General features: G+C 41.5%; 3 protein-coding genes and 1 non-coding gene across 14 annotated transcripts in view; 2 read left to right on the top strand and 2 right to left on the bottom strand.

The window, feature by feature from the left end:
• Positions 1-8,183, top strand: Amz2 (archaelysin family metallopeptidase 2). Of its 7 annotated transcripts, none has more exons than XM_015504849.2 (9): positions 1-19; positions 491-573; positions 878-969; positions 1,503-1,785; positions 2,167-2,340; positions 2,419-2,547; positions 4,919-5,082; positions 6,726-6,902; positions 7,983-8,183. In XM_015504849.2, exons 3-9 carry the CDS (start codon positions 955-957, stop codon positions 8,130-8,132), a joined length of 1,092 nt encoding a protein of 363 aa, XP_015360335.1. In that variant the 5' UTR covers positions 1-19; positions 491-573; positions 878-954; the 3' UTR covers positions 8,133-8,183. The 7 variants fall into 7 exon arrangements, with proteins under 7 accessions (XP_015360335.1, XP_015360336.1, XP_015360337.1 ...); XM_015504850.2 differs by lacking the exon at positions 1-19 and adding an exon at positions 63-81; XM_015504851.2 differs by lacking the exon at positions 1-19 and having other exon boundaries at positions 316-573; positions 882-969.
• A 2,444-nt stretch (positions 8,184-10,627) lies between these two features.
• Positions 10,628-26,683, top strand: part of Arsg (arylsulfatase G) — a 120,369-nt gene continuing 104,313 nt past the window's right edge. Inside the window, exon 1 of one of the 5 annotated variants that reach the window (XM_015504854.2) lies at positions 10,628-11,065. Coding sequence is in view for 2 of the 5 variants with exons in the window: in XM_048798181.1 (XP_048654138.1) it covers positions 11,046-11,065 (20 nt within the window). In the remaining 3 variants the exon portion in view is untranslated. The remainder of the gene's footprint in view (positions 11,066-26,683) is intronic. The other 4 variants (XM_048798181.1, XM_048798182.1, XM_015504852.2 and 1 more) reach the window with 4 other exon arrangements.
• Positions 17,278-17,350, bottom strand: Trnav-cac. The gene has a single exon. It is a non-coding gene; the product is annotated as a tRNA-Val (tRNA).
• Positions 17,823-26,683, bottom strand: part of Slc16a6 (solute carrier family 16 member 6) — a 20,100-nt gene continuing 11,239 nt past the window's right edge. The window contains exons 4-6 of the mRNA XM_015504855.2: positions 26,317-26,445; positions 20,660-21,475; positions 17,823-20,001 (exon numbers count right to left, since the gene is read on the bottom strand). Coding sequence (XP_015360341.1) covers positions 19,751-20,001; positions 20,660-21,475; positions 26,317-26,445 — 1,196 coding nt within the window. The 3' untranslated portion in view covers positions 17,823-19,750. The remainder of the gene's footprint in view (positions 20,002-20,659; positions 21,476-26,316; positions 26,446-26,683) is intronic.

Genomic DNA, 26,683 nt, shown 5'->3' on the forward strand with positions numbered 1-26,683 from the left:
AGCGGGGAGGCCTGTCGGGGTGAGGGAGATGCGGTAGGACTGTTCGGGTTCGGGAGGCGGCTGCCCGTGCTGGGCCTCCCGGTTGGAGAGGCAGTCTCGGGGGAGGGATGCGGATATGGGGAGGCGGCCGCGGCAGAAGCAGCGGGGGCAGGTGTCTCCGGGGAGCTAGGCCCGGCCTTTCAAGATGCTCCCCAGGGAGAAAAGGAGAACCGAGAGCCCCGGGGAAGGCCCTACGCCACACCGCCACACCGGGCGGGGACTGGGGTCGAGCCCAAAGTGCGAGTTGACGAGGGCCACCTGCTATGGTGATTGGCTAGTTCCGCTTTGCCTGGATGTTCCGGTTTTAGGACCGAAGCATCCCGGGCCTCCAGCCCTTTGCAGTGACCCTTTGCTGCGCCCCCTGTCCCACTTCTTGGGCATCTCCGTCTAGATTAGACCTGGGAAGCTGGAGGAGGTCTTCCGACGTTTCACACCGTCTTTTTTATGTTAGGGTGAAGACACCCTCCACAGCACCTTCCGGACATGCCTGTCCTTGTAACGTAAACACTTCAATGGGAGCCTTCTTTTTTAAAGGTAGGTATACTATAGAGGCCACCTCTTGCTTTACATTTTATCCTGTAGAAATAAAATGTTAGGCCAGACACTTAAGGAGTGAGGATGATCCTGTGCTCATGTCAGAGCTTTGACCAAAAAGACCTTTGGTCTAGAATTTTTGCCACCCCCATGAACCTGAGATAGAATTCAGAGGTTCAATCAGAGAAGAAATTAAGTCTTCTCATCAGTTTTCTGTTATCAAACTGAAAAAAAAATCTAGATAATGAAAAAATATTATAGGATCCAGACAGAGATGTTCAATTTTTTTCCTTTTCTAACTCAGAAAGCCTCATGGTGTACCATCTGTTTGCCTCACTCAAGGGAAGGATGAAAGCTCTACATAGGAACATGATGTGATGGATGAGACCTGTCATTGTGAGTCTTCTGGCTTTTGATTAGTCATCTGATGTCTTCCCCAGTGTAACATGACTCTGAGATGATAATTTCAGTGGTTGAGGTATATCTTGTCAACCTGAGTTAAATTACAGAAATGGGCATTTACATTAGTTCTCTTTTTGTTTGGTATTGGTATTCTTGAGTCATATTGGAAAGGATAAGTATTTTTCATGTGGTCCCAATGAGTCAACTCATAATATTGTGATTATGATGCAGATGGTTGAAGGCAATTGGATATCAGTTCATGCTCATATAGTCACCACTAGTTTTTATAATGGAAGCAGGTTCCATATGTAAGGGAGGAGTGAATTTGATGATTTTTTTTTTTCAATTTCTTAGATACTGTCCCCAAGAAATTAGAAGTAGGGGCAACTTTCTGAGGGACCACTCTAAGACATTAGGAATTAGTAATGCCATTGAAGAGAGAAAGCAGACATGTATATGAAGTATAGGTAAAGTCCCCAAGATAGATATGCATTTTATCTCTCACTACATGTTTTTTGTTTTGGCAGATGCAAGTATTCCGTCACTCTGAACAGACACTGAAAAGAGCTCTCATCTCCAAGAACCCAGCGCTTGTGTCACAGTATGAGAAATTAGATGCTAGGGAACAGCAATTAATGAAGGAAGCCTTCCAGCCAACCAGTGATCTTTATGGACCTATTATTTTGCAATCACAATCAGACTGGATAATCTCACATCCTGAGGCTCCTCAAGACTTTGAGCAGTTTTTCAGTAATCCCTACAGAAAGATACCCTCTCCAGAGAAGCACAGTATTTATTTACTGGCCATTGGTATATATTGGAAATATGATGGTTTTAGTTTGGTTTTGCTGTGGCTCTGTTGTCAGGGATGGTTTGGGCCATTGGTCTGATTGAAGTGGGCAAATTTTTATGGCTTTTTAAATTTCTTTGTGGTGGGGATTGAACCCAAGGCCTTGTGCATGCTAGGCAAGTGATCTTTCATTGCAATAATAGAAGTTTTGTAGCTAAACTAACTTAAAAGTGAACATTTTATTTCTTTTTATCCATATTTTCTTTTATGTTCCTTATTAAGATATATTGAAAATTTGGAGTTTTGTTTCTGATTCCAAATTTCTTATTTGTGGATTGAGGTAAAGACTGAATATTATAATCATTTTAAAATTTGTCTTTAATTTTTTCCCCCTATTATAGGATCTCTAGGAAACACCAGAGTTATCAGTGAAGAATATACTAAATGGCTCAAGGGCTACTGTGAAGCATTTTTCTATGGCATGAATGTAAAACTCCTAGAACCGATTTCTGTTTCTGCCACACGGTGTTCTTTTAGAGTGAATGATCACACACGCAATTTACAAATTCATGCAGGTGAATTAAGCAGCTTTGCAATTTGAATTAAGGAAATATATAATGTAAATGTACATACATATGTTTCTTTTTAAATAGGGCATATCCTGAAGTTCTTAAAAAAGAAGAAACCTGAAGATGCTTTCTGTGTTGTGGGAGTAACAATGATTGATCTTTACCCAAGAGATTCCTGGAATTTTGTCTTTGGACAGGCTTCTTTGACAGATGGTATTCCTTTTTCACATTGTTGGTAAAAAAAACTTTGTCTGCTAGAGAATATTTGAAGTTGTTTAAAAAAAAAAAAGGACAAAATCCAACTAATAATAATTTTTTTTAGTTTGTGGTTTTGGGGATTGAATCCGGAGGTGCTATACCACTGAGCTACATCCATAGTCCTTTTTATTTTTTATTTGAGGCTGGATCTCACTAAGTTGCCAAGGCTAGCCTTGAACTTGGGACCACCTGCCTCAGCCTCCCAGATTCATAAGTACAGGTGCGTGCCACTATTTTTGACTTTTTTTTTAACTTTTTTTTCTTTGTGGTACTGGGGATCACATGCTAGGCAAGTGCTCTATCACTGAGCTACATCCCCAATTCAATAATAGTTTTAATATATTAAAACTACATAGTAATTTCAGTGAGGCATCATGCATGCCATCATGGGGACTATGCTGTCCTTAGATGCTGAAGTTCTGGGTTCTTTAGTAAGCCATTCCCACCCTTGAGGTAATAACACCTATTTCACTCAGTCATTTGGATATAATTTACATAACAGTGCCTATCCATAAAAAGTGCATAAAATAGTCTGCAAGGTGATGCTGGTCTGTAATCCCAGCTACTTAGGAGGCTGAAATGGGAGGATCCAGGATCACAAATTCAAGTGGGGACACTTTCTCTGGCGAACCTTTCTTTCTATTTAGAGGTGGAAGCTTCTTCTCACCTACTCCTTCATTCTCAAGTCTTCATTCCATGAGGTTCCTTATGCCGCCACCCCTATGACCCTACCCACATGCTTTCTTGTAGACTGGGGTCACTGCTGTTTCGGTAATTTTTGGGATGTGAGCTAGCTTTTCATCAAAAGTTCCTCCTTTTATCATTAACCTGATAGAGATGGAAACATTAAAAATAACTTAAAAACAACTTGTTTGTTTACCTAGATATTGCTGGCTAATTTATCTTATGTATTTGGGAAGGTCAGGAAACATTCTGCCAAGCTTTCTTTTTTAATCCTTTTTTGGGGAGAGGGTAATATTGCATGATATACATAATGTAAGAGATGGAGGATCACAAGTTCAAGGCCAGCCTTGGCAACTTGGCAAGACCCTGTCTCAAAAAATAAAAAGGACTGGGGAGTAGCTCAGTGTTAACCCTGCTCTGGGTTCAATCTCCACAAAATGTGTGTGTTAGCAGGATTGATCTGCTGTGCAGTAAGACAGTATTGCACCACAAGGAACTTTGTTTTCCCTGAGTGTCCAGATTGGTATTTTTTAATTTATAAACATTACTAAAGAAAATAATCTATTTGTGGAAACAGAAATGTTCTTACTAAAACATGTTATATGAATTACACTCATACTTTGGCCCAGTGGAGGTCACTTGTGATACATGATTAGATGTAGTTTTTTTCTGAACTTCCAGAATGCCAGCCTTCCCTAATTTTTAAATAGGGAAGGGCATTTACATTAGTAAATTAGTAGAGAACTAATGTAAATGCCCATTTCTGGCATTTTGAGCATGAGGTGAAGAATATTCTTTTTGAATCAAGTTTGATTGGACAAATTTACTATGAGTTTATTTCCTTACCAAAAAAATTTCAGGATAGACATTACTGGGTCGAGTGTTGCACAGCATGCAGGAGGCTCAGGGTTGTAGCCCCAATAGAGCAAAAAGAAAAAGGTGATAATGTAAAGTCAGGTTATAAATCAGTCTCCTGTACAGTGAGTTATATATTAAACTGTGTTCTCCGGGCACACAAAGATGGTAGATTCTAAATGTTACACAGGAAGTCAGTGACAAGGGTATTTATTCTGATCACCCAATACCAGCTGCATATTAAGAGTTGTGCAGTATAATTGGCTGTATTCTTGTCTTCACTAAAAGGAGTTGCGGGAGGGAAAGAGGCTATTCTGTCTGAAGTCATGGTCCAGAACATATTTCCAGGTCACCTGGGCAGTGTGCAGGGTATGAGGGAAGGCCCACAGCCCTTATTTATATGCACGAAACTGGGAACGGTTGTGTTCCTAAAGTAAAACCACTACTGTCTTTTGTTTACGCGATTATTTCTCATGACTCCTTTGGAAGTACTTGATTTCGACTATTCTTTGAGAAGAAGACTTTTTTTGTGAAACTTGGAAACTTCCAGATTCGCTAGATTTGACCTTAAGTGTACTGAGTTTTATAGGCAGGGCAAACTGGATAACAGGTGAAGATTTGGAAGGGGAAACGTCCTCCTTTGTGTTGGCAAACCTTAAGGGTATGGGACTGTGAACACAGTAACACAGAGGTGCCCTCACTGAGCGGATATTCTAGAAAGCTCTGCTTTGGTCTTTCCTTCAGGAATCTTGCCCTCATTCTGTGGTTGCTTTTTTTGTTTCTGCAGGAGTGGGGATATTCAGCTTTGCTAGATATGGCAGCGATTTCTATAGCTCACATTATAAAGGCACAGTGAAGAAGCTCCATAAAAAATCTTCCAATGACTATGCCATTTTTGATAACTACTTTATTCCTGAAATCACTAGTGTTTTGCTGCTGCGATCCTGTAAGGTGAGTTTAAAAAATCCTGTAGCTGGGCTGGGGATGTGGCTCAAGTAGTAGCGTGCTCGACTGGCATGCGTGCGGCCTGGGTTCGATCCTCTGCACCACAAACAAACAAAGATGTTGTGTCCGCCAAAAAATAAATATATAAAAAAAAATCCTGTAGCTTTTTTTTTTTTAAATAAGATCTTCATTTTCTAATCATATATCATCAGCCCTTAAAGTAACATTATAAGTGAGTTTGTGTCTTTGTACACTTTTGGTGGATATTGCAATAAAAACAGTCTAACTGGATACAATTGAAAATTTATAATATCATTGACACTTTTTGGTCCTGCTAGTACATGCTTTGGCTATATTCTTGTCCTATTTGTTGAGTTCCTGAATCCCATTATGAGTAGGTACCCTACTCCTTCAGGCTGATCATCAGGTAGAACTGCCTCTCTGAGGACTTTGGGGAACCAGTGTTCTCTGCCCTTTTAAGGAGAAAAGGCGTTTGTTTTCAGGGCTCTAGGCAACCCTCGACTGTAGTTCTGTGATAGATCCTGATGTCTATCTCCCCATCCCTGGTCTTTGGAAAGCTGGTCTCCTCATTTCCCTCCTTCCATAGCCAGATGTATGGTCGTCTTCAGTTAAAGAGGTCTGCTTTCCCCAGGATTATACTTTGAAGTACACCTTTTAGAACTATGTTTTCTTCATGCCCCCAACCAGAGATTAAACCCAGGGATACTTAGCCACTGAGCCACATCCCCAGCCCTTTGAGACCAGGTCTCAATAAGTTGCTTAGGGCCTTGCTAAGTTGCTGGGGCTGGCTTTGAACTTGTGATCTTCCTACCTCTGACTCCTGAGTTGCTGGGATTACAGGCATGTACCACTGCGCCGAGCTAGAACTGTTTTCAAAATCTGTGCCAAGAGCCCCCTGCATAAAAGCATCACCGGATGTACTCACTAGCATGTAGATCCATCCCCACTCCTCCTAGACCTATTGAATCAGCATCTCAGATTCTGAACTGTAACAAATATCCACCTGGTCTAGGGCAAGGATTCTCAACCAGGAATGATTTTGCCACCCAGAGGACATTTAACAATGTCTAGAGACTTTTATTTTTAAGGTCCTGGGGATTGAATGTGGGATGCTTTACCACTGTACTATATCCACCTTTAATTTTTTTTTTTTTTTTAATTTAATTTGAGACATGGTTTAACTAAGTTGTTGAGCCTGGTTTCAAACTTGTGACTCTCCTGCTTCAGCTTCCCTAGTGACTGGGATTATAGATATGCACCCCTGTACCTATCTGGAGACATTTTTGATTGTCACAACTGGAGAGGGGTTCTGTCATCTGGTGGGTGGAGGCCAGGGATACTGCAAAACATCCTACAAGGCCCAGGGCAACTCCCCACGATGTGGAATTAACATGTTAATAATATCGAGGTTGAGAAACTCTGGTCCAAAGGAACTAATTAAGGATAATAAGGAAGGCATTCAGATACTTAAGAGAAATGAAGGACTACTAAGGCTTGGAAGTTTTGTTGATAATGGTAAGGAAGTTGATTCCTTTAAATCTGTTTCTTGGAGAAGTAAGTAAAAGAAGTTATGAGCCACTTGTTTGATAATGGTGGCTCTGTAAAACCACAACATGAATGTTTTGCAGACTTTATCCCATGAGATTGGGCACATATTTGGACTGCGACACTGCCAGTGGCTCACATGCCTGATGCAGGGCTCCAACCACTTGGAGGAAGCTGACCGTCGTCCTCTAAACCTGTGTCCTATCTGTCTACGCAAGTTGCAGTGTGCCATTGGCTTCAATATTGCAGAAAGATACAAAGTAAGTGTGGCGTGGTGGTGGAGGAGGGAAGTGGTTATCTGAGTAACAAACTGACATTTTCAATTAGCTCCTTCTCTAGAGCTGTAATTTATCAGAAGGAAATTAGTGTAAAGATAAGCAGGAAGCTGTGGTTTAAAAAAAAAATGCAAAGAAATACCTTCCTTGAAAACTTCAGGTTGCCTATGCCTTATACTTGCAGTTCTATGAGAAATGGTAAAAGAAGTTTCTCTTCTCATCTAATTAGGGCGAGAGAGCTTGACTGACTTTGCAGAACAAAATACATGTCAGTCTGTGTAGCAAAGTTCATTAAAAAAACTAACTAAATATATATAAACATATGAGCGTGATTTATCTTTCCAAATATGTGACAGAGGTTGTGATGCTCATTAGGAGAAAAGGATGATTTTCTTTAAGAAGAAAGAGGGAAGGTACCAAATCTCAGTGTGCATGAGTGTGTATGCCCACACGTATATCAGTGTGCATTCTGTGGTTACTCATGGGTAACTGCTCATTCAGGGGACTGCACTTAAGTGTCTGCATCCATGCCTTCACACATGTGTCTACCATGCTTCTGCATATACTTACGTGTGTACACTTAAGCATTAAATTAAAGGCATAGTATAATACCTTATGGGATAATTAGCAAGTTGAGAAAAGAAAATTATTATCTTACCACCCTAAAATAAGTAGTGTAAGAATTAGTATATTTCCTTTTCACCTTTTTTCTTATGCATACTTTTGAACACAATTTACAATTATATTTTGTATATTTTGATATGTTCTGTTTTATTCGATGTGGTTTTTTTTTAATACTTATTTTTTAGTTGTAGCTGGACACAATACCTTTATTTTATATATTTTTATATGGTGCTGAGGATTGAACCCAGGGCCTCGCAAGTGCTAGGCCAGCATTCTACCGCTGAGCCACAACCCCAGCCCCTCGATGTGTTGTTTTGTATTCATAACCATCTTTATTAAGTGCAACATCCTCATCCCAGGTCGAGATAACCTGATCTAGACTCAGTTTTCTTTTCTTGCGTAAAACAGCGTTGCTAACCTGTGAGTCTTCTGTTTCCTAAGGCACTGGTGAGGTGGATTGATGATGCTGACACACCCAGAGCAACTCCGAAACCTAGTTGTGAAGATAATGTGCATTTACCGAAACCTGTAGAGGCCTTTCAGGATTGGAAAGAGTGGATAATGAAATGCCTTGCTGTTCTCCAAAAATGAGTACCTTCAGATAGGAGTAAATAAAATAAATATTTGCACATTATGCTCTCATTTGGGTTGAAAGCTTCATTGGAATGAACTGTGTACTGACTCTGAGCTGGGTCAGAGTACTGGAATAGAACCTTCTTGAAGCACCTGAACTGAACTGAGGCTCATCTGGAATAAGAAAAACTCCATGACCTCCTTCTCTTCTTGTTTACTAGCCCTGTCTGTGGCAGTGAGCACATCCGTTTCCATTCTTCAAATATGTTTGTGTCTCAAAGAGAGTTAGGATTAGCAGTAACTAGTAAGTAAATAAATACTTTAAAAATAGCTATATATGTCCCAAGGAAAGAACCAACACAATTTTCCAGGGGTGCTTTTGTTTTTAGAAGAGATGCTGTCCCTTGCGAGGAGGCCCAGCCAGACCGCCTTTGTGCGCTTTCATGGCCTCCAACTTTGCTGTCTGCATCCTTTTCTGTGAGCCTTTCTCATCTCAGGCATGCCTTACATCTTCCTTCTTCTTGCTGTTTTATCAGCTTATATCAGTTTTTAACAAATTAAAGTGTGACGTCCTCTCCAAAGTATTTGCACATGACAGTAGCAGTGATACCCATGAGAGAACCATGCAGTTCTCAGCTTTAACTCATTAGTCGTTTGTGAGGGGTATGGCAAATAATGTGTAATGGCATTGGTTTGTGTGGGTTGCACTTATTTCATAGGCTTAGAACAGGTTTTGAGTTTTTTTGGTTTTTTTTCCTGATACTGGAGGTTGAACCTAGAGATGCTCTACCACTGAACTACACCCCCAGTCCTTTTATTATTTTATTTTGAGACACTAACTTACTAAATTGAGAGACTGGCTGTGAACTTGTGATCCCTCTGCCTTACTTTCCCAAATCACTGGGGATTATAGGCATCGGCCACCAGGCCTGGCAGGTTTCAGGTTAATTTCTGTAATGTCTTTCACTTTTTGCATTGTAAAGTGTTAGAGATGGAGAGTGAGTACAATGGGGTTTCCTGTCAGGATGCTGAGAGTGGCCATGATGGCCTGTCAGGCTGTGACATCAACCAGTTCTCGGTGGTGAACAAGTTGAAAGCCTCAGACTTGACAAACCACCTCTCTTGGTCAATGTATCCCAGAAATCTAGAAACTACAGTGAGACATTTTATTGGATGCCAGTGAGCTGACAGCTTTTTCCCACTTTCCTATCTTACCTTCAGGGTAAGACTTAAAAAAGTCTTTTTAAACTCTGCAACCTAAATTCTTTCATTGTGATTTAGAAGCATGTAAATTTTATGGATTCTGTTATGAATTTTCTTTCCTCCTCAAATAATTTTTAAACCATAGATTGAACTCAAGAGCACTCCACCACTGAGCCACATCCCTGCCCTATTTTGTATTTTGTTTAAAGACAGGGTGTCACTGTTGCTCAGTGCTCCCCTGATGCTGAGGCTGGCTTTGAACTCTCCCAGCCACTGGGATTACAGGTGTGTGCCACTGTGCCTGGCAAATAATATGCTTTTAATTACCACCCATTCTTTACATTTTCTTACAAGGTAAGCATAATTTTAGTCTGGTAGGCCAGCATTAATCACAATCCTAGAAGTTCGAATTTCGTTGGTCAATAAATTAGGGATTACAGTTAACTGGACAAGGTATAAAGTCCATTTGTGCTTGGTCTGCACATGAGACTGGACAAGGTCGACTGAAACAAATCATTCCCTCTTGTTAAGAATCGAACTAAACAAGCAATCTTAATTGCTGTGTATAACTAATTGTGTACACTTCTGGACAGTTTCTTAAAGTGAAGTTTAAAAATATGATTTGTCTACTGCAACCACATTTTAATGTTCTATATTTAAATCATAGTTTCAAAAAATAATCTTCACTAAATGACCAGAAATCCAGGCAGGTTTTTGCTCTGCAAATGCTGAATGGACATAGTATTGAACTACTAAAGATTTTCCACTGCCTAAAATACTACCTTAGAAATGTGAACTTGAAATGTTGTTCAGTTATAAGTCCTGTTCTGGACTTCCATGGAGTTAGCAGTGTATCTTCAATCGAGGGAAAGGATGAAATGGTGACATTTCAGTCCACACAAACTTCTACAGGGAGTGTTAAACAGAGGGACTGGGCAAGGCTCATCCATCTGTTCTTGTCCGCCTGCTTTTTTTAAGCATAAATTTCCCTGATAAGATTCTTTTATTTATTTATTTAGGTGTTGTGGATTGAACTCAGGGGGGCTTTATCACTAACCTACATCCCCAGTGCTTTTTAAAAAATTTTAAGAGAGGGTCTCGCCAAATTGTTGCAGCTGGCTTTGAACTTGCGACCCTTCTGCCCCCATCTCCCTGAGCCATTGGGATTACCAATGTGAGTCACTGACCCCCGCCCCATAATACTTTAAATTTCTAAGCCCTATGAGTTATAGAGGGCCTGGTTGTTTCTTCTTCAGACCCAAAGTGCTAAAATCCAAACAGGCAGCTCCGGGACTGCTATAGCTGGCCCTGCGCTCGCTCGGGCCCTCCCCAGCAGAGCAGGAAGCGCTTCGCTGTCCGGGCTGCGCTGGGGCGTGCAGGGGACCTGCAGCTGCCAGCAGCCGAGCCACCTGTTTCCGCCCGCAGGGACTTCCCCTAGCCGGATCCGAAGCGTGGAGTCCGCAGCCCGGCCTACCCTGGCGGGCGTCGGGGACCCAGGGTAACCTCCTCCGCCGCAGCCTCCGGTGCAGGCCTGTCTCGGGGGAGGCCCGCGCCACACCCACGCGTGCTGCGCTCTGGGCTTGGCCTTGGAAAATCAGGATGGCGATGGCAGCTGAGCAGTGAGTGGAACCAACTCTCGGGTAGCTCATTTACAAGTGCTTCATTTAAAAGTTTCCATCTTCGTCACTTTCTAGATTCTGAGATCTAGAGCAGCACCGTCCAACAGAAATGTCATACAAGCCACATGTGTAAGTTTAACTTCTCCAGTGGCCTCTTTGGCAACTGCAAAAAGAAGCAGGAGGGATTAATTTCAGTCACATAGTCAGCCAATGCACCCAAAATACTTCAACATGTAATCATATAAATATTAAGAGATTTTTATATTCGTTTTTCATATCAAGTCTTCGAAATCCGGTGTGTATTTCACACCGGATTGGGCACATTTCAAGTGCTCAGCCCGTGTGGCTTGAGAGTGCTGTATTGGACCACGTAGCTCCAGATTAGTACAGTTTCTAGGCTGTCTGTAAAGATGTACCCATGAAATTGGGCCAGTAGGAGAGGAAGGCTCCTCGAAGGGTCAGGTAGTGTCCTCTGGTAGCACAGTGAGAGTGAATGGGCTTGGGCACCCAAGGGTCGCTGGGTGCAGCCCTGACTGGGTTTTCCCTCATGCTTTTATTTTCTGGCACAGACAGCTTCTTACCCTCCCCTCTGGTTGCCAAAGGCCTGGTATCTCCTTGAGATGCATTTTCATTTTTGGAAAGCAGTTGTAAAATGTTCATAATAGGGAGACTGTTGAGTCCATTTGTGGGTGCAGAAGCAAGGCCATGTTAGAGGTCAAGCAAACTGTGGATAGTTAAACCAATGACGAAAATGGGATCAGAGCCCATGCGTCCTGATTGTGAGTTCTGGGTTGTTTTCGCTGTGCAACATGACCTCATGGAAGGAGAATACCACCAGCCCAAAACCAAACCAATTTTTTTTTTCAGATTGTTTACAAAAGGGCTTATAAGATTAAACTTTCTTTCAACTTCTTTTCTTTTCTTTTTTTTTAATTTTTTATTGTTGGTTGTTCAAAACATTACATAGTTCTTGATATATCATATTTCACACTTTGATTCAAGTGGGTTATGAGCTCCCATTTTTACCCCATATACAGATTGCAGAATCACATCAGTTACACATCCATTGATTTACATATTGCCATACTAGTGTCTGTTGTGTTCTGCTGCCTTTCCTATCCTCTACTATCCCCCCTCCCCTCCCCTCCCCTCCCCTCTTCTCTCTCTGCCCCCTCTACTGTCATTCATTTGTCCCCCTTGTATTATTTTTCCCTTTCCCCTCACTTCCTCTTGTATGTAACTTTTGTATAACCCTGAGGGTCTCCTTCCATTTCCATGCAGTTTCCCTTCTCTCTCCCTTTCCCTCCCACCTCTCATACCTGTTTAATGTTAATCTTCTTGAAGTTGATATAAGGAGATCAACTTCTTTTCTATTCAAGTGGGGCCATCTGGGGTTGCTCAAAGTCAGAGAAATCAGTCCACGTACTCTTTGCCTTGGAGCCTCTGCCGGTGCGCGCGCACGCGCGCGCGCACACACACACACACACACACACACACAAGAAAAAAAGGTACACTGTTTAGAAAAGCAGTTGTTATCAGTAGTTGAGGCATTAAAGGATTATAAAATAATGTCAATATGGACTGGGGATGTAAATCAGGGGTAGAGTACTTAACTAGCATGCATGAGGCCCTGGGCTCTATCCCCAGTAAGAATTTTTTAAAAAGTGTATTTCCATATAGCATAGAGAATTTTGAATGTTTCCAACAAAAAAATGATAAATGGGATGATATGCCAGTTACCCTGATCTTATCAGTAAACATTGGATACATGTAATGTCACATTGTACCCCATAAATATGTGTAATCACACATATGTGTAATTATATATGTCAAAAATAAAAAATATATATATTCAAAATCTTCTGGAAAACAGGTGGTTAAAACAGAATCCACATGGACAATAGCCCTCCATTTGCATATTTAACCTACTGTTAATTTCTGCTCATGGATGAGTTTTTTCCGCTCAAGCTGATACAGCCACATAGGACACTCCTGCTGGGTACCTTGAGACCTCTCCTCAGCTGCTGGACCAGTGGGCTCTGAGCATAGTGCTTCAGTGTCCTAATGTCCTCTACCTTTTTTGTAGCACACTGGGCTCTCTTGAGCTTTATTTGTAAATAGATACCAGGTTTTTTTCTCAAGAGGGGAAAAAAAGTCAATGAAAAATAATGAGCTCATTCATTCATTTACATATTTTTTCAGTAATATTTATGGAACATCACCTGCCACGTGTTAGGCCCTATTCAAAACCTTGAGGATATATAACAATGAATAAAAATCTGCTGTCCTGCCAGCAGGTGGTGCATGCCTGTAGTCCCTGCATCTTGGGAGGCTGAGGCAGAAGGATTGCAGAATTGAAGCCAGTTTCAGCAATTTAGCAAGGCCCTAAGCAACTTAGCAAGATCCTTTCTCAAAATAAAAAATAAAACAGGTCAGGAATGTGGCTCAGTGGTTAAGTGTCCCTGGGTTCATTCCCCAGTACAAAAACAAAACAAAAATGAAAAACTGTGATCCTAATGTATTAGTGGAAGAAACAGATAATCAAGGAATAAACAACTACTTTTATGTCAAAGAATAGAAACATACTATTTTGGATAGGATAATCAGGAATGCCTTCGTAGGTAGGAGACATTTGGAGGTGACCAAATTAAAAGGTTACACCACATACACCTCTAAGTGAGGGTATATCAGGCAAAGGGAACCTCAAGTGGTGTGGCCTGAGGCTTAGCATATTTGGAGGGCAGGGGGAAGTACTGGCATTGGGAGTTCATCCAGTGCCCTTCCTTAAGGACCGATGTCTGGGGCTGGGGATATGGTTCAGTCGGTAGAGTGCTTGCCTTGCATGCACAAGGCCTGGGTTCAATTCCCAGCACGACAAAAAAAAAAAAAAAAAAAAAAGACCAATGTCTAACTTGTGATTTAAAAGGATTATCATGGCTGCTATATGGGAAATTAAGTCTGGGTTGTGGGTAGCAGGAATGGAAACTGGCAAACAAGCTAGAAGATGATGGTAACAATCCAGTTAAGACGATATTGGCTTAGATCAAGGGTGTGATGGAGTCTGCTGAAGCATTCAGGTTCTGGATATATTTAGAAAGGCAAGCTGATGGGGTTTGGCGAGGAGCCGGGGGTTGGAGGAGGAAGATCCAGAGTTCCCCTGGGGACATTTTACACTGGAGGTGCCTGGTTGATTTCCATGTGCTGCCACGTGGGCACCTACAAGGCTGGAGCTCAGGGGCAAAGCCGGGGACTAAGGCTGTGGAGGAGATGCTTAAAGCTCCGGCTGGATTCCAGGGTAGGTGGCTCGGGCGGCCGGCATGCTTGTTGTTTTCTTGTTACTGGGAAGGTGTGTCAATGATATAAATACAGAGCCACAGTTTGTGTTTTCTCTCAATAATCTTTGGCGAAGCGTTATGGATATCAGCCTTGTTGTCTAATTTGTCCTCTAGGAAAATAGGCGCTGAAGGAAATTTGAGTTGAGTGTGAGAGTTTTTGCATGAGTAGATAGCAAAGTTGCTAGTTCTCTGTGCCCTTAGAGACGTTATAAAGACTGGACACCAGGGGGACCCATTCTCCTTCGTCATTTGTAGAGGAGGGCCCACCGGTCGGATGTGCTTGCCGTGGCTTAGGACACATATCTGCATCCAAGACAGATCTGAAGACAGGGACAGCTTCTCTTTTCTCAATGCAATGTCTACTTGTAGGAGTGGTCTTTTAGCGCATAACATGTCTGAATTGTCTTTAAGTTGACTGTGTTCAGTAATGTTCATAACCATTTAAAAGTTTGAAGCCCATGACTTCTGAACTCTAGATCCCTTTTACTTAAAAATAAGGATCATGATATCTGGGTGTCGTGGTCTAAGCCTATAATCCCAGCTACTCATGAGACTGAGGCAGGAGAATCACAAGTTCAAGACCAGCCCAGGCAACTTAGCAAGACCCTATCTCAAAATAAAAAGAGCTGTGAATGAGCTTAGTGTTAGAGCATTTGCAGAGCATGCACCAGGTCCTGGGTTCAAGTCTCAGTACTGGAAAAACACAATCAAAACAAAAAACAACAGATCATGGTGATTTTAAGTTAGAATATTTGAAGCAGAGAATGAATATCTACAGGTAATAAATACCTTCAGGTGACTTGAATCTGGGCCATTGAAAGCTGGATGTAGAATGAATTTTCTGTTTTATCCCTTGGGATTAAGGTAAAGGCAAGGCAAATAAATGCACGAAAACTACATAAGACAGTATTGGAGCATAGAATCGATGAGTTTGTTAAGAGATTCAGAAGTATCATTTCAGTTAAAGATGCATTTATCTTAACAGGACATATGATCATAACTCATTTTTACAACTGGAATAATTTTACTTTTGGGGAGGGAAACCATCTACGTTAATACTGAAACATTATGAAGTTAACAGGCTTAAGACAGAATCTCTTTCATCATGGATATAAAAACTGATAGTTATTTCATGAATGAGTTTCAGCTGGCTCATCTTTCCTGTCCTTGGGATCTAAGAATGACTTTGACCACAGTGATCCTTTCCTATCAATCAAGATTGTTATTTTTCACAATGGTGCTACTGGCTTGGAGCAAAGATCAGAAATTATTGACAACAGGCCAAAACCAGTCCACCACCTATTTTTAAAATAGCCCTCAAACTAATAATGACTTTAACATTTTTATGTGATTGAAAAAAAAATCAAAAGAATATATCATGTGGGACAGTTCATATAAAATTCAGATTTCAGCATAATAAAGTTTTATTGAAACATAGCCACACTCATTCATTTATATATTGTCTGCGGCTGCCTTTGACCTACAACAGCTGCGTTGAATAGTTTCGACAGAGACCTTATGATCCAGAAAGCCGTGACTGTTCACTGTCTGGAACTTCGTAGATAAAGATTGTCAGCCCCTGGCATGGAAAGTCTGTGCTATTTACTCAGGGGTTAGAAAAGCCTTGCCTGTAATCCCAGCAACTCAGGAGGCTGGGGCAGAAGGATCGCAAGTTTGAGGCCAGCCTCACCAATTTAGCAAGATCTTGTCTTAGGACTAAAAAGGACTGGAGGTGTGGCTCAGTGGCAGAGTACCCCTGGGTTCAACCCAAAACAAAAAATAAACATTGTTAGGACCATTCTATAACTGAGTTTAGATAGTTGTGTTAGCTTTCTATTGCTGTGACAAACTACCTGATATAAATATTTTAAAAAGGAGGAAAGATTTATTTTGGCTCATAGTTCCAGTTTCCTGTCTGTGGTTGCCTAGACTTGTTGCTCTGAGCCTGTGCTGAAGGGGAACATCAAAGCCACTCACCTGCTGGTGGCCAGGAAGGAGAGACACACACAGGGAGGCAGAGAGGGAGGGGTCAGGGTCCCAAGGCCCTCTTGAAGGGCATGGCCCAGTGACCTAACTTCCTCCGATAGGCCCCACGCCTTCACTCTCCCGTGGGGCCACAGGCTGCCAACCAAGGCTTCAGAACTTGGCCTTGGGGGGACATTTAAGATGTAAACTCTTACAATAGTCTTAACTATTTGCCTTCCGTACTTTTTCTTTTTGGCAGTACTAGGGATTGAAGCCAGGGACACTCAACCACTGAGACCTTCTTGAGACTGACTGGCTAAGTTGCTCAGACTGGCCTTGAACTTGGGATCCATTGCCTTTCTTACTTTTGACAGGCTTATTTAATTTGGGAATCATATCATTTCCTTCATATGTTTTGGGAATGGAACGCAGGGCCTGGTACACAATAGGCAAGCACTGCACCACCAATCTCCATTCCAAGTTCCTCATTTTTTATTAAAAATTAAGTTCAGGTACCAGGCTTGGTGGTGCACTCCTGTAATCCCAGGATCTTCGGAGGCTGAAGCAGGAGGATGGAAAGTTTAAGGCCAGCCTCAGCAACTTAGCAAGGCCCTAAGCAACTTAGCAAAACTCTGTCTCAAAATCAAAATGGATGGGGATGTAGCCCAGCAGTTAGACATTGCTGAGTTCACTCCCCAGAACAACAACAACATCAAAAAGTGTTCAGCCATTCCTTTTATTCACATTTCAGTTCTTAGCTCAAAATAGGACTCTTCACTTGATTATATTGTAACATTTTATTTCCCTCTCTTGTTATGCATTAATGAATACTTGCCTTAAAATTATTTGCAGTTTTTATTTTTATTTTTTGAGAGAGAGAGAGAGAATTTTTTAATATTTATTTTTCAGTTTTCGGTGGACACAACATCTTTATTTTTATGTGGTGCTGAGGATCAAACTCAGTGTCCCGCGAGCGCATTACCGCTGGAGCCACATCCCCAGCCCCATAAAATAAGTTTTTTTTTTTTTTTTAAATTTTTTTGATGGTGCTGGGGATTGAACCCAGGGCCTTGTGCATGTGAGGCAAGCACTCTACCAACTGAGCTATATCCTCAGCCCTGCAGTTATTTTTAATTTAATTACTTTAAAAATTATTTATAGGAAAGATCCAATAAAAATAAAATTGCCCTGATTTTTAAATTTTATTTCTGCATTACTAGAGATTGAGCCTAGGAGTGCTCTATCACTGAGCTATATCCTCAGCCCTTTTTAATTTTTAGACAGGGTCTTGCTAAGTTGCTGAGGCTGGCCTCAAACTTATGATCCTCCTGCCTTAGCCTCACAAGTAGCTGGGATTATAGATGTGTGCCACTGTGCCTGGCTTGTCCTGTGTTTAATAACAGAAAAAGAAAAGCTCAATAGATACTCCTAGGAACCTTTATGTGTCTCCTGTAGGGCTAAAAGATTTTACAGAAAAATTTAAAAAATTATTCATTTGAAATGAATGTCCTTGAGCTTTTATAACTTTTCATTGTGTATAATGAATATTATATTGAAAAACTTTACCACAGAAGAAAATCAGTCTCTTTAAATAAAAAGCCATAAATTTATTGCAAATCTAGAAGTACCAGAATGTCACTAATACAGAACAAATCAGCAATCTTTTTATTTTCTTCCAAACATTTAAAATCTTGATAATTGACATACTGAAATTGGCATACATATTTTTTTTTCTCATGCAGTTAACAGAATGGACACAGAGCAGATCCCTCAAAAATCAGTTATAAATATTAAATTGTGTTGAACATTCATAGTACAAAATATGTTGTAAAGTGCTGAAGTCATGTAGGTCTACAAACCTGCCCCGGGCTCAGAGTCTTCCCGAGCCGTGGCAGACGTGTGCTACATCCACCTTGTTTTAGGTGTGTCTGTTTTGGACAGACGCTTTGTCATTTCCTCCCTTGCCCTCCCCAAAGTTTTACCGATTGTCCTATTTCTATGGCTGATAAAATGCTGTACAAAATGTAGTCGGTGGTGATGAACTATGTCACTTTCATCTCAGTGCACAGAAATATTCAAGCTTGTGTGTACCTGGAACCAAACTAGGCTTGTTATATTTTTTTCCCCCTGAGTTGTCATAAATTAACAGTAAGATGAATAAAGATGGAGCAGCAAGCACTGATCACCACCTGGAGGGTGAGGTTCAGTAAAACAGGTGAGGAAACAGGCCACCTCTTATCTTCTTGATGAAAACTGCTAAAATGAGAAAGACTATACATGTAGTGTGACTCCAAAACAATAATGGCCACAATCGAGTTCTAGGTCAGACGAGAGTTCTACCTTGTAACTTGTGATGGTAACATAAATGTCTCTGCTACTCCCCAATGAAATACAGAAATGCTTCAACAGTAAAGGTTTGACAAAATCAGAAATGCTTCAACGATTCAGTGAACTATAATTTTGATCAAAGAAGATCCTCAAGTATTCTTAGGTGATCAAAGAAATCATCTTTTAAAAGCTAAGGCGATTTGCTCTCCATTATTTTCCCCCTTTACATAGCACACGCTACCTTTAATCAAATTGAAGGATCATTGCAATTTGGCCTTGTATGAGAGTAACTTTATAAGACAAGAAGTACTTATTGAGGCATTTAAAGGATTGCGGGAAGGAGGTAAAAATGCCGTTGATGTCTCGGATTATGTTTTATTTCTTTTGATTAATCATCCTAGAATAACTTAATAATAAATAGTGGTTTAAATTAAAGACATTATAATCACATATTTCTGAATAATTAAAAGCAACAGGAAATACATTTTTGAATGCAATTCCATATCTTCTGTATTGAAATACTTTTGGTGATGACTGGCCATAAAAAGAAGTGGTCGTCTTCACATTTATGACATTCAAGTTATATATTTAAAATTTTCTGCTTATTGATCAGATGTTTGGTCTTAAACTATATTTCATTTCCGTGCAGTATTTGGAAAGCCAGAGGCCATAATTTGTTAATGGACACCTCAGTATTTTTCAGCTTCTTTTTAAAAACAATTTACTTGTCTTTCTGAAAAATCAGAAATCTTTTAAATGATTCAAGATTTTTTTTTTTTCTGGGCGGGGGCGGGGATAGGCAATTTCATTTCAATGACCTGGGCTAGAAGTCATTTTAGAAGATAGTGGTTTATCACATGTGAATGCTCTTCCAACCACTTGGCCAATTCATTGTCACTCTTTTAATACTGGATCAGAACCAGAGTTCTTCTATGAGTTTGTATTGCTACTGAATACAACCAGATTTATACACAGAAGAGAGTTTGGTTATTTTTGTTTTGGCTTAAAAAAATAAGCAAAAAGGAAAATTTAGGGCAAAAAGAAAAAAATGTTGGTAGTGCTGTTTGCATACACATTCCCTTTAAAATGCAGGTCTGAAGGGGGGTGTCAGCTCCCCTACCTCCCTGTGGTCCTTGCAGCACCCCCTTCCCAGCCAACATGGCCGCTGCTGTTACAGGAAAACCTGTTACACTGGCTCTACTTTCACTTGAGTTCTTTGCTCGTTTTTCCCAAGATCCATTTCCAGAAAGTCTTCGGGTATGTCTTGTAACGCCTTCCCCCGTTGGGGCTCAGCCTGCGCTTCTTCTGAGTGCCCAGGCTGGCACAGTCCCCTTTTGCATGGTCTCACCAGGGCGAGGCACACTGCAGCTATGGACATGCCTGCTGCACAGGAGTAGAAGGCCCTGCTGTAGATCCTGCTCTGGTCCACCAGCAGACCTGCAAGAGAGCAGTGGCACTGTGACGCTGTGCACCTCCACCCAGACGCCTTCTCAGTGCCTCCCTTCCTCTCCCCCACCCCAATCATTGATTGGTGCATCGTAGCTGCACGTAACGATGGGATCTGTTGTTAGAATATCTGCTCGTGCACACACTATTCTTTTGTTTTTTTCTAATGCTGGATTGGAGGGGAAAAAATAAATCGAACCCACGGCACACTTAGCACCTGAAAATACAAATTGCTAAGCTGTTCGTCATGGGCTCCGTCTGCCCCCATAGAGAGTCTGAATCGTGGGGACAGGTACGTGCGTGTTTCTTTGAGAAAGTGATAATGTCGGAAAGAGCTGCATTGTTTTTACTGGCGTTCCCTTTCGTACCTTTCAACAGGGCAAGATTTCTAATCACGACAATTTTAAGGACACATCACATCAGATCTAAGATATGAACTGGACGTGTAACCTCCTGCAGGGGTACTCTGCCCTGATCGCTCAGGTGTGTGCAGAGTGTTGCAATGTGCTCAGGTCCCAGACACCTGGCAGCTCCAACATTCAGCAAAAGTGTCCCAGTGGAAGTAGATTTTAAAGTTATGATTTGAACAGGAAGCTCACGACCAACCAGGGGGAGGTAGACCAGGGTGTGTGCCCTGGGTGTAAGTTACCTGCTAGGGGTGGGCCTGCCAGCCCTGCGATGCTCTGGATGAAGACATAGACTCCGGCGGCAGAAGAGATCTTCTCAATCCCCACCACGTCATCTTCGGCAAGCATCGGAATGTGGGTCCCCCCTATAGTTCCAACCATGAACCCAAAAAATATGCTACAGGACATGAGGCCCCAGAATTCAGTAGCAAAGGTGAAGGCGAACAGGGACATGGTCAGCAGGATGACGCAGATGAGCTCAATGTAGATCTTGCGGATGGGCTCTCGGTTGAGGGCAAACCCAGCTCCGATCCGACCAAAAACTTCAGCAATCGCCATTGTCGATAATAAAAACGCCGCACGATCTGGGTCAATGCCCAGGCTGATGCCCAAAGGAATGATGTACAGGGAAGGGGCAAAGAACCCCAGGGTGGCAAAGAGACCGAATAACGCGTAACAGATAAAACTCTTCTCTTTCAAAATCGAGAAGTCTAACAGCGGGGCTTTCTGGTCCCCTGGCTTGGAGCCAGCCTTCACCAGGGTCTGCTGCAGGTCAGTCCTGGGTTCCAGTTCTGGGTTCGTGTGACTAGGCACATTTTTGGGTGAGGTAGTTAGTTCTACTCCTGAGTCAATGGAGTCTATTGAGGTTCTGGTTTTCTCATTTTCAAGCATATATTGTACTTCTTTCCGGCTTTCGTGGGTGACTGTTTTCGGTGACACTGGCCCTCTGATAATGATGGGTCTCAGCAGTGCCCCGCAGACGACGATGTTCAGCTGCAGGAGGCCCACGAACAGGAGGCTGTGTCTCCAGCCGATGTGCTCCTTGAGAGCCGTGATGGCTTCAGAGGCAGCAGCGAAGAAAGGAGAGAAAACCCGAGGTCAGTGAGGGGCTCCAGACCCAGGAGAGCACGGATACGGACTAGGTTTTGGTTTGTTTAATGAATCAATAAGGAGAATGTGCATCATAGTTCTTACGTATAAAAATGTTCAGCCCAGGCTCCAGATGATCTTTGGAAGGTGCCGTTTTCTAGGGAGATGCGAGAAGTGAAATAAGGACCCTCCCCCCCCCCCAAAATAGAGCTAATACCTGGCACCCTATCCTATCTGGTCATAATGTAAGGAAATTAGAAATCAATGATAAAATAAAAAATAGAAGCTCTGCTAACACCCAGAGACTAAATAATACTCTATTGAATGACGAACAGAGAGTAGAAATCAGGAATGAAATAATAAAAAAAAAATACTTAGGGGTAAATGAGAATAGTGATATGACATCAAAATCTCTAAGACAGTCTAAGAGGCAGTGCTAAGAGGAAAACTCGCTGCATTCATTAAAACGATAGACAGTCAACAAACAAATAACCTAACATTACATCTCAAAGCCCTAAAAAAAGAAGAACAAATCAACACCAAAAGCAGAAGATGGGAAGTAATTAAAATCAGAGCTGAAATCAATGAAATTGAAACAAAGGAAACAATAAAACAAAAAAACCCAACAAAAAGTTTGTTCTTTGGAAAAAAAAAAATCAATAAAATGGATAGTCCCTTAGCTAAGTTAACAAAGAAAAAGAAAACTCAAATTACTAAAATTTGTGATGAAAAGGAAATATCACAGGGGACACTACTGAAATACAGATAATAATCAGAACCCATTTTGAAAATTTATAAAAAATCTTGACGATACTGACAAATTTCTAGAGACACATGACCCAAATTGAATCAGGAGGACATAGAAAATTTCAACAGATGAATTTCAGTTGATGAAACTGAAGACACCATCAAAAGCCTACCAAGAAAGAAAAGCCCAGGACCAGACGGATTCTCAGCCGAGTTCTACCAGACCTTCAAAGAAGAATTAACGCCAACCCTAACCCTCCAGTTATTCCATGAATGAGAAAAAGAGGGAAACCTTCCAAACTCATTCTATGAAAGCAGTATCACCCTGAACTAATGAGAAACTAGATAAAGACATCAAGGAAAGAAGATTTCAGACCAACATCCCTGATGAAAATAGATGTAAAATTCTTAATAAAATATAAATCGCATATAAAGACATTGAAAAGATAGTGCACCATGATCAAGTGGGGTTCATCCCAGGGATGCAAGGTTGGTTCACATACAGAAATCAATAAATGTAATTCATCACATCAATTGACTTAAAGAATCACATGATTATTTCAATAGATGCAGAAAAAGCATTTGACAAAATACAACATCCATTCACGTTCAAAACACTAGAAAAACTAGGGATAGTAGGAACACACCTCACCATTGTAAATGCTATATATGCTAAACCCAAGGCCAACATCATTCTATGGAGAGAAATTGAAAGCATTCCCTCTAAAAACTGGAACAAGACAGGGATTGCCTCTTGCACCACTTCTATTCAACATAGTCCTGGAAACTCTAGCCTGAGCAATTAGAAGAAAGAAATTAGCAGGATACAAATAGGAAAAGAATTCAGACTATCCCTATTTGCTGACGACATGATTCTATATTTAGAAGACCCAAAAACTCCACCAGAAAACTTCTAGAAATCATAAATGAATTCAGCAAAGTAGCAGGATACAAAATTAACATCCATAAATCAATTGCATTCCTATATAACAGTGATGAATTAACTGAAAGAGAAGTTAGGAAAACTATCCCATTCACGATGGCCTCAAAGAAAGTAAAATATTTGGGACTAAATCTAACAAAAGAGGTGAAAGACCTCTACAATGAAAACTACAGAACACTGAAGAAGGAAATTGAAGAAGACCTTAGAAGATGGAAAGATCTCCCTTGTTCTTGGATAGGCAGAATTAATATTGTCAGAATGGCCACATTACCAAAAGCATTGTACAGATTTTAATGCAATTCCTATTAAAATTCCAAAATGATGTTCTTCATAGAAATAGAAAAAGCAGTCATGAAATTCATTTGGAAAAATAAGAGGCCCCGAATAGCCAAAGCAATCCTCAGTGAGAAAAGTGAAATAGGAGGCATCATGAGAACAGACCTTAAATTATACTACAGAGCTAGAGTAACTTAAACATCCATTCAGCACGGTATTGGCACCAAAACAGACATGAAGACCAATGGAACAGAACAGAAGACACAGAGAGAAACGCACATAAATACAGTTATCCCATACTAGGCAAAGCTGCCTTAAATGCATATTGGAGAAGACAACCTCTTCAACAAATGGTGCTGGGAAAATTAGAAATCCATATGTAATAAAATTAAATTAGGCCCACATCTCTCAGCACAAAACTCAACACAACGTAGATCAAGGACCTAGGCATTGGACCACAGACCCTCGGCCTATTAGAAGAAAAAGTAGGACCAAATCTCTTGTCGTGTCGGCTCAGGAACCAAATTCTTCCTAAAGTGTAAGAAGTAAAATCAAGAATCAATAAATAGAATTGTATCAAACTAAAAGCTTCTTCACAGCAAAAGAAACAATCAAGAATAGGAAGAGAGAGCCTACAGAATGGGAGAAAAATCTTTGCCACCTGCACCTCAGACATAACATTATTCTCCAGGTTATATAAAGAACTCAAGAGGCTGGGGTTGTGGCTCAGAGGTAGAGCACTTGCCTAGCATGTGCAGGGCCCTGGGTTTGATCTCAGCACCACATAAAAATAAATAAAATAAAGGTATTTTGTCCGACCACAACTAAAAAATAATTAAAAAAAAAAAAAAACTCAAAAAATTTCAACCAAACAGATAACTCAATCAACAAACGGGCAAAGGAAATGAACAGACACTTCAAGAAATATGATGGTCAACAAATATATGACAACGTCACTAGCAGTAGAGAAATGCAAATTGAAACTACACTGAGATTTTCATCTCACTTCGGTCAGAATGGCAATTATCAAGAATACAAGTAACAATGTTGACAGGGATGTGAGGAAAACGTTCACTCATACACTGCCGGTGGGACTGCAAATTGGGGTAACACTCTGGAAAGCAGTATGGAGAGTCCCCAGAAAACTTGGAATGGAGCTACTATTTGACCCAGTGATCCCACTCTATGGCATATACCCAAAGGACTTAAAATCAGTCACATCAATGTTTATAGCAGCTCAATTCACAATAGCTAAGCTATGGGAGCAACCTAGGAGTTCTTCAATGGTTGAATGGATAAAGAAAATGTAGTACATATACACAATGGAATATTAATCAGCCATAAAGAAGAATGCAATTATGGCATTTGCCAGTAAATGGATGGAACTGGATAATATCTTGCTAAATGAAATAAGCGAATCCCCCCCCCCCCCAAAAAAAAAAAAAAAAAAAACAAAGGCTGAATGTTCCCTCTGATATGTGAATAGTGACTCACACTAGGGGCAGTGGAGTGGAGGTTCACCGGGAGTGGACAGGGGAGAATGGGGGGAAGAGAGGGAGGATAGAAATGGGAGAAAGGATGGGGGATGGGAATGGGAAAGACAGAATGAACTGGACATAACTTTCCTACATTCGAATGTGAATTCACAACCAGTGTGGCTCCCCATCATGTACAACCACAAGAACAGGAAGTTACACTCCATGTATGGATGATATGTCAAAACACATTCTAGGAGTTGTGGCAGAGACTGTATAATCCACAAAGCCTAAACAATTTATTCTCTGGCCTCTTACAAACAGAATTCACCAATCACGGAGCCTTACGTATCCTTGCACACCCACTCATTCAGTCCTTAGGAGTAGTGGATTAAATAAAAAATAAATTGCGTGTGGTGGTGCCCGCCTGTAATCCGCAGGAGGCTGAGGCAGGAGGATGGCAAGCTTGAAGCCAGCTTCAGCAACTCAGCGAGGTCCTAAACAACTCAGTGAGACCCTGTCTCAAAATCAAAAAATAAAAAGGGCTGGGATGTGGCCTTTATCTCAGACCTATGGTTCCTCCCATTAACAGGGAAGGCTTAGACTTGCCAAGGAGCGTCGAGCTTCGAGCTCTGTCCCCATCTGGCAATAACTGGTCCAATTTCCCTTTCTCCGTGCACCATTTCTTGAGTGCCCACAAGGGGCCAGGGATGTGCCCAGTACCAGGACACAAGGCTGAGCAGGACTGTCTCCACCCTCAGACACTCACAGTCCCCTGATGGTTTCTCCCCTCAACATTTCATTTGGAAAATTTCTAAACCGACAGCAAAGTGGAAAACCAATACTGCAGTGGCCCCCCACTCGGTCCCCCCAGTTAACGTGCCTCTCGCTCTCTGGACCTGTGACAGCACACATGCAGTCAGCTCTCAGAACCATCTGGAAGCTCCAGCATTGGGACATGTCACTCCTAAAGGCTCCTGCCTGTGTCTCCTACCCGCCAAGTGCAGTCCGCGGGCAGGATCGTCATGAACTGGGAAAGGACGCATCCTAGACTCCACAGTTACCTGCCTACTGCTTTAGTTTTCTTGTAATTCACATGTGGACATTGAATTAGGGAAACAAAGGGTGATATTTTTGCTGTGAGATTATCCATATACACATAAAACGGACTTCACTAGCATGACTTAAATCCACATTCGAAAAGTAACAGAAATAAAATATACAAATCACGAAATTATTTTGGAACGATTTTGCATATTTCAAGAAAAAGCCTTATCATGGAATGTGTAGCTTCCTACTGACATAAATTCTCTCCGACCTGATATTCAGAGTGGCTCCCCCCTTCCACAAGACAGCTGCCATCACCTACCTGGTGCAAAAGCAAACACGGCGAAACATTCTCCCGTAGAAGCGACAGCGGTGACTACTGAGCGTCTTTTGTCAAAGTATTGTGACAGAATGGTGACGGTGGGCAGAAAGCTAAAGCAGTAGCCCAGACCTGTGAGGGAGAGAAGGAGCCGTGAGAGCCACGCACTGACGGACCCTGAAGGGTGTGTCCAGAGACACAGGGCTCCGCAGGGTGTGATGGTGCACACCTGTAATCCGGCACCTCGGGAGGCCGAGGCAGGAGATCACATGTCGAGGCCAGCCTCAGCAACTGTCTCAAAGTAAAGAGGGCTGGGGATGTAACTCAGTGGTACAGCGCCCCTTGGTTCAATCCCCAGTACTGGGGGGTG

Source organism: Marmota marmota, unplaced genomic scaffold (assembly GCF_001458135.2).
Source record: "Marmota marmota marmota unplaced genomic scaffold, marMar, whole genome shotgun sequence".
NCBI classification, from domain to species: domain Eukaryota; kingdom Metazoa; phylum Chordata; class Mammalia; order Rodentia; family Sciuridae; genus Marmota; species Marmota marmota.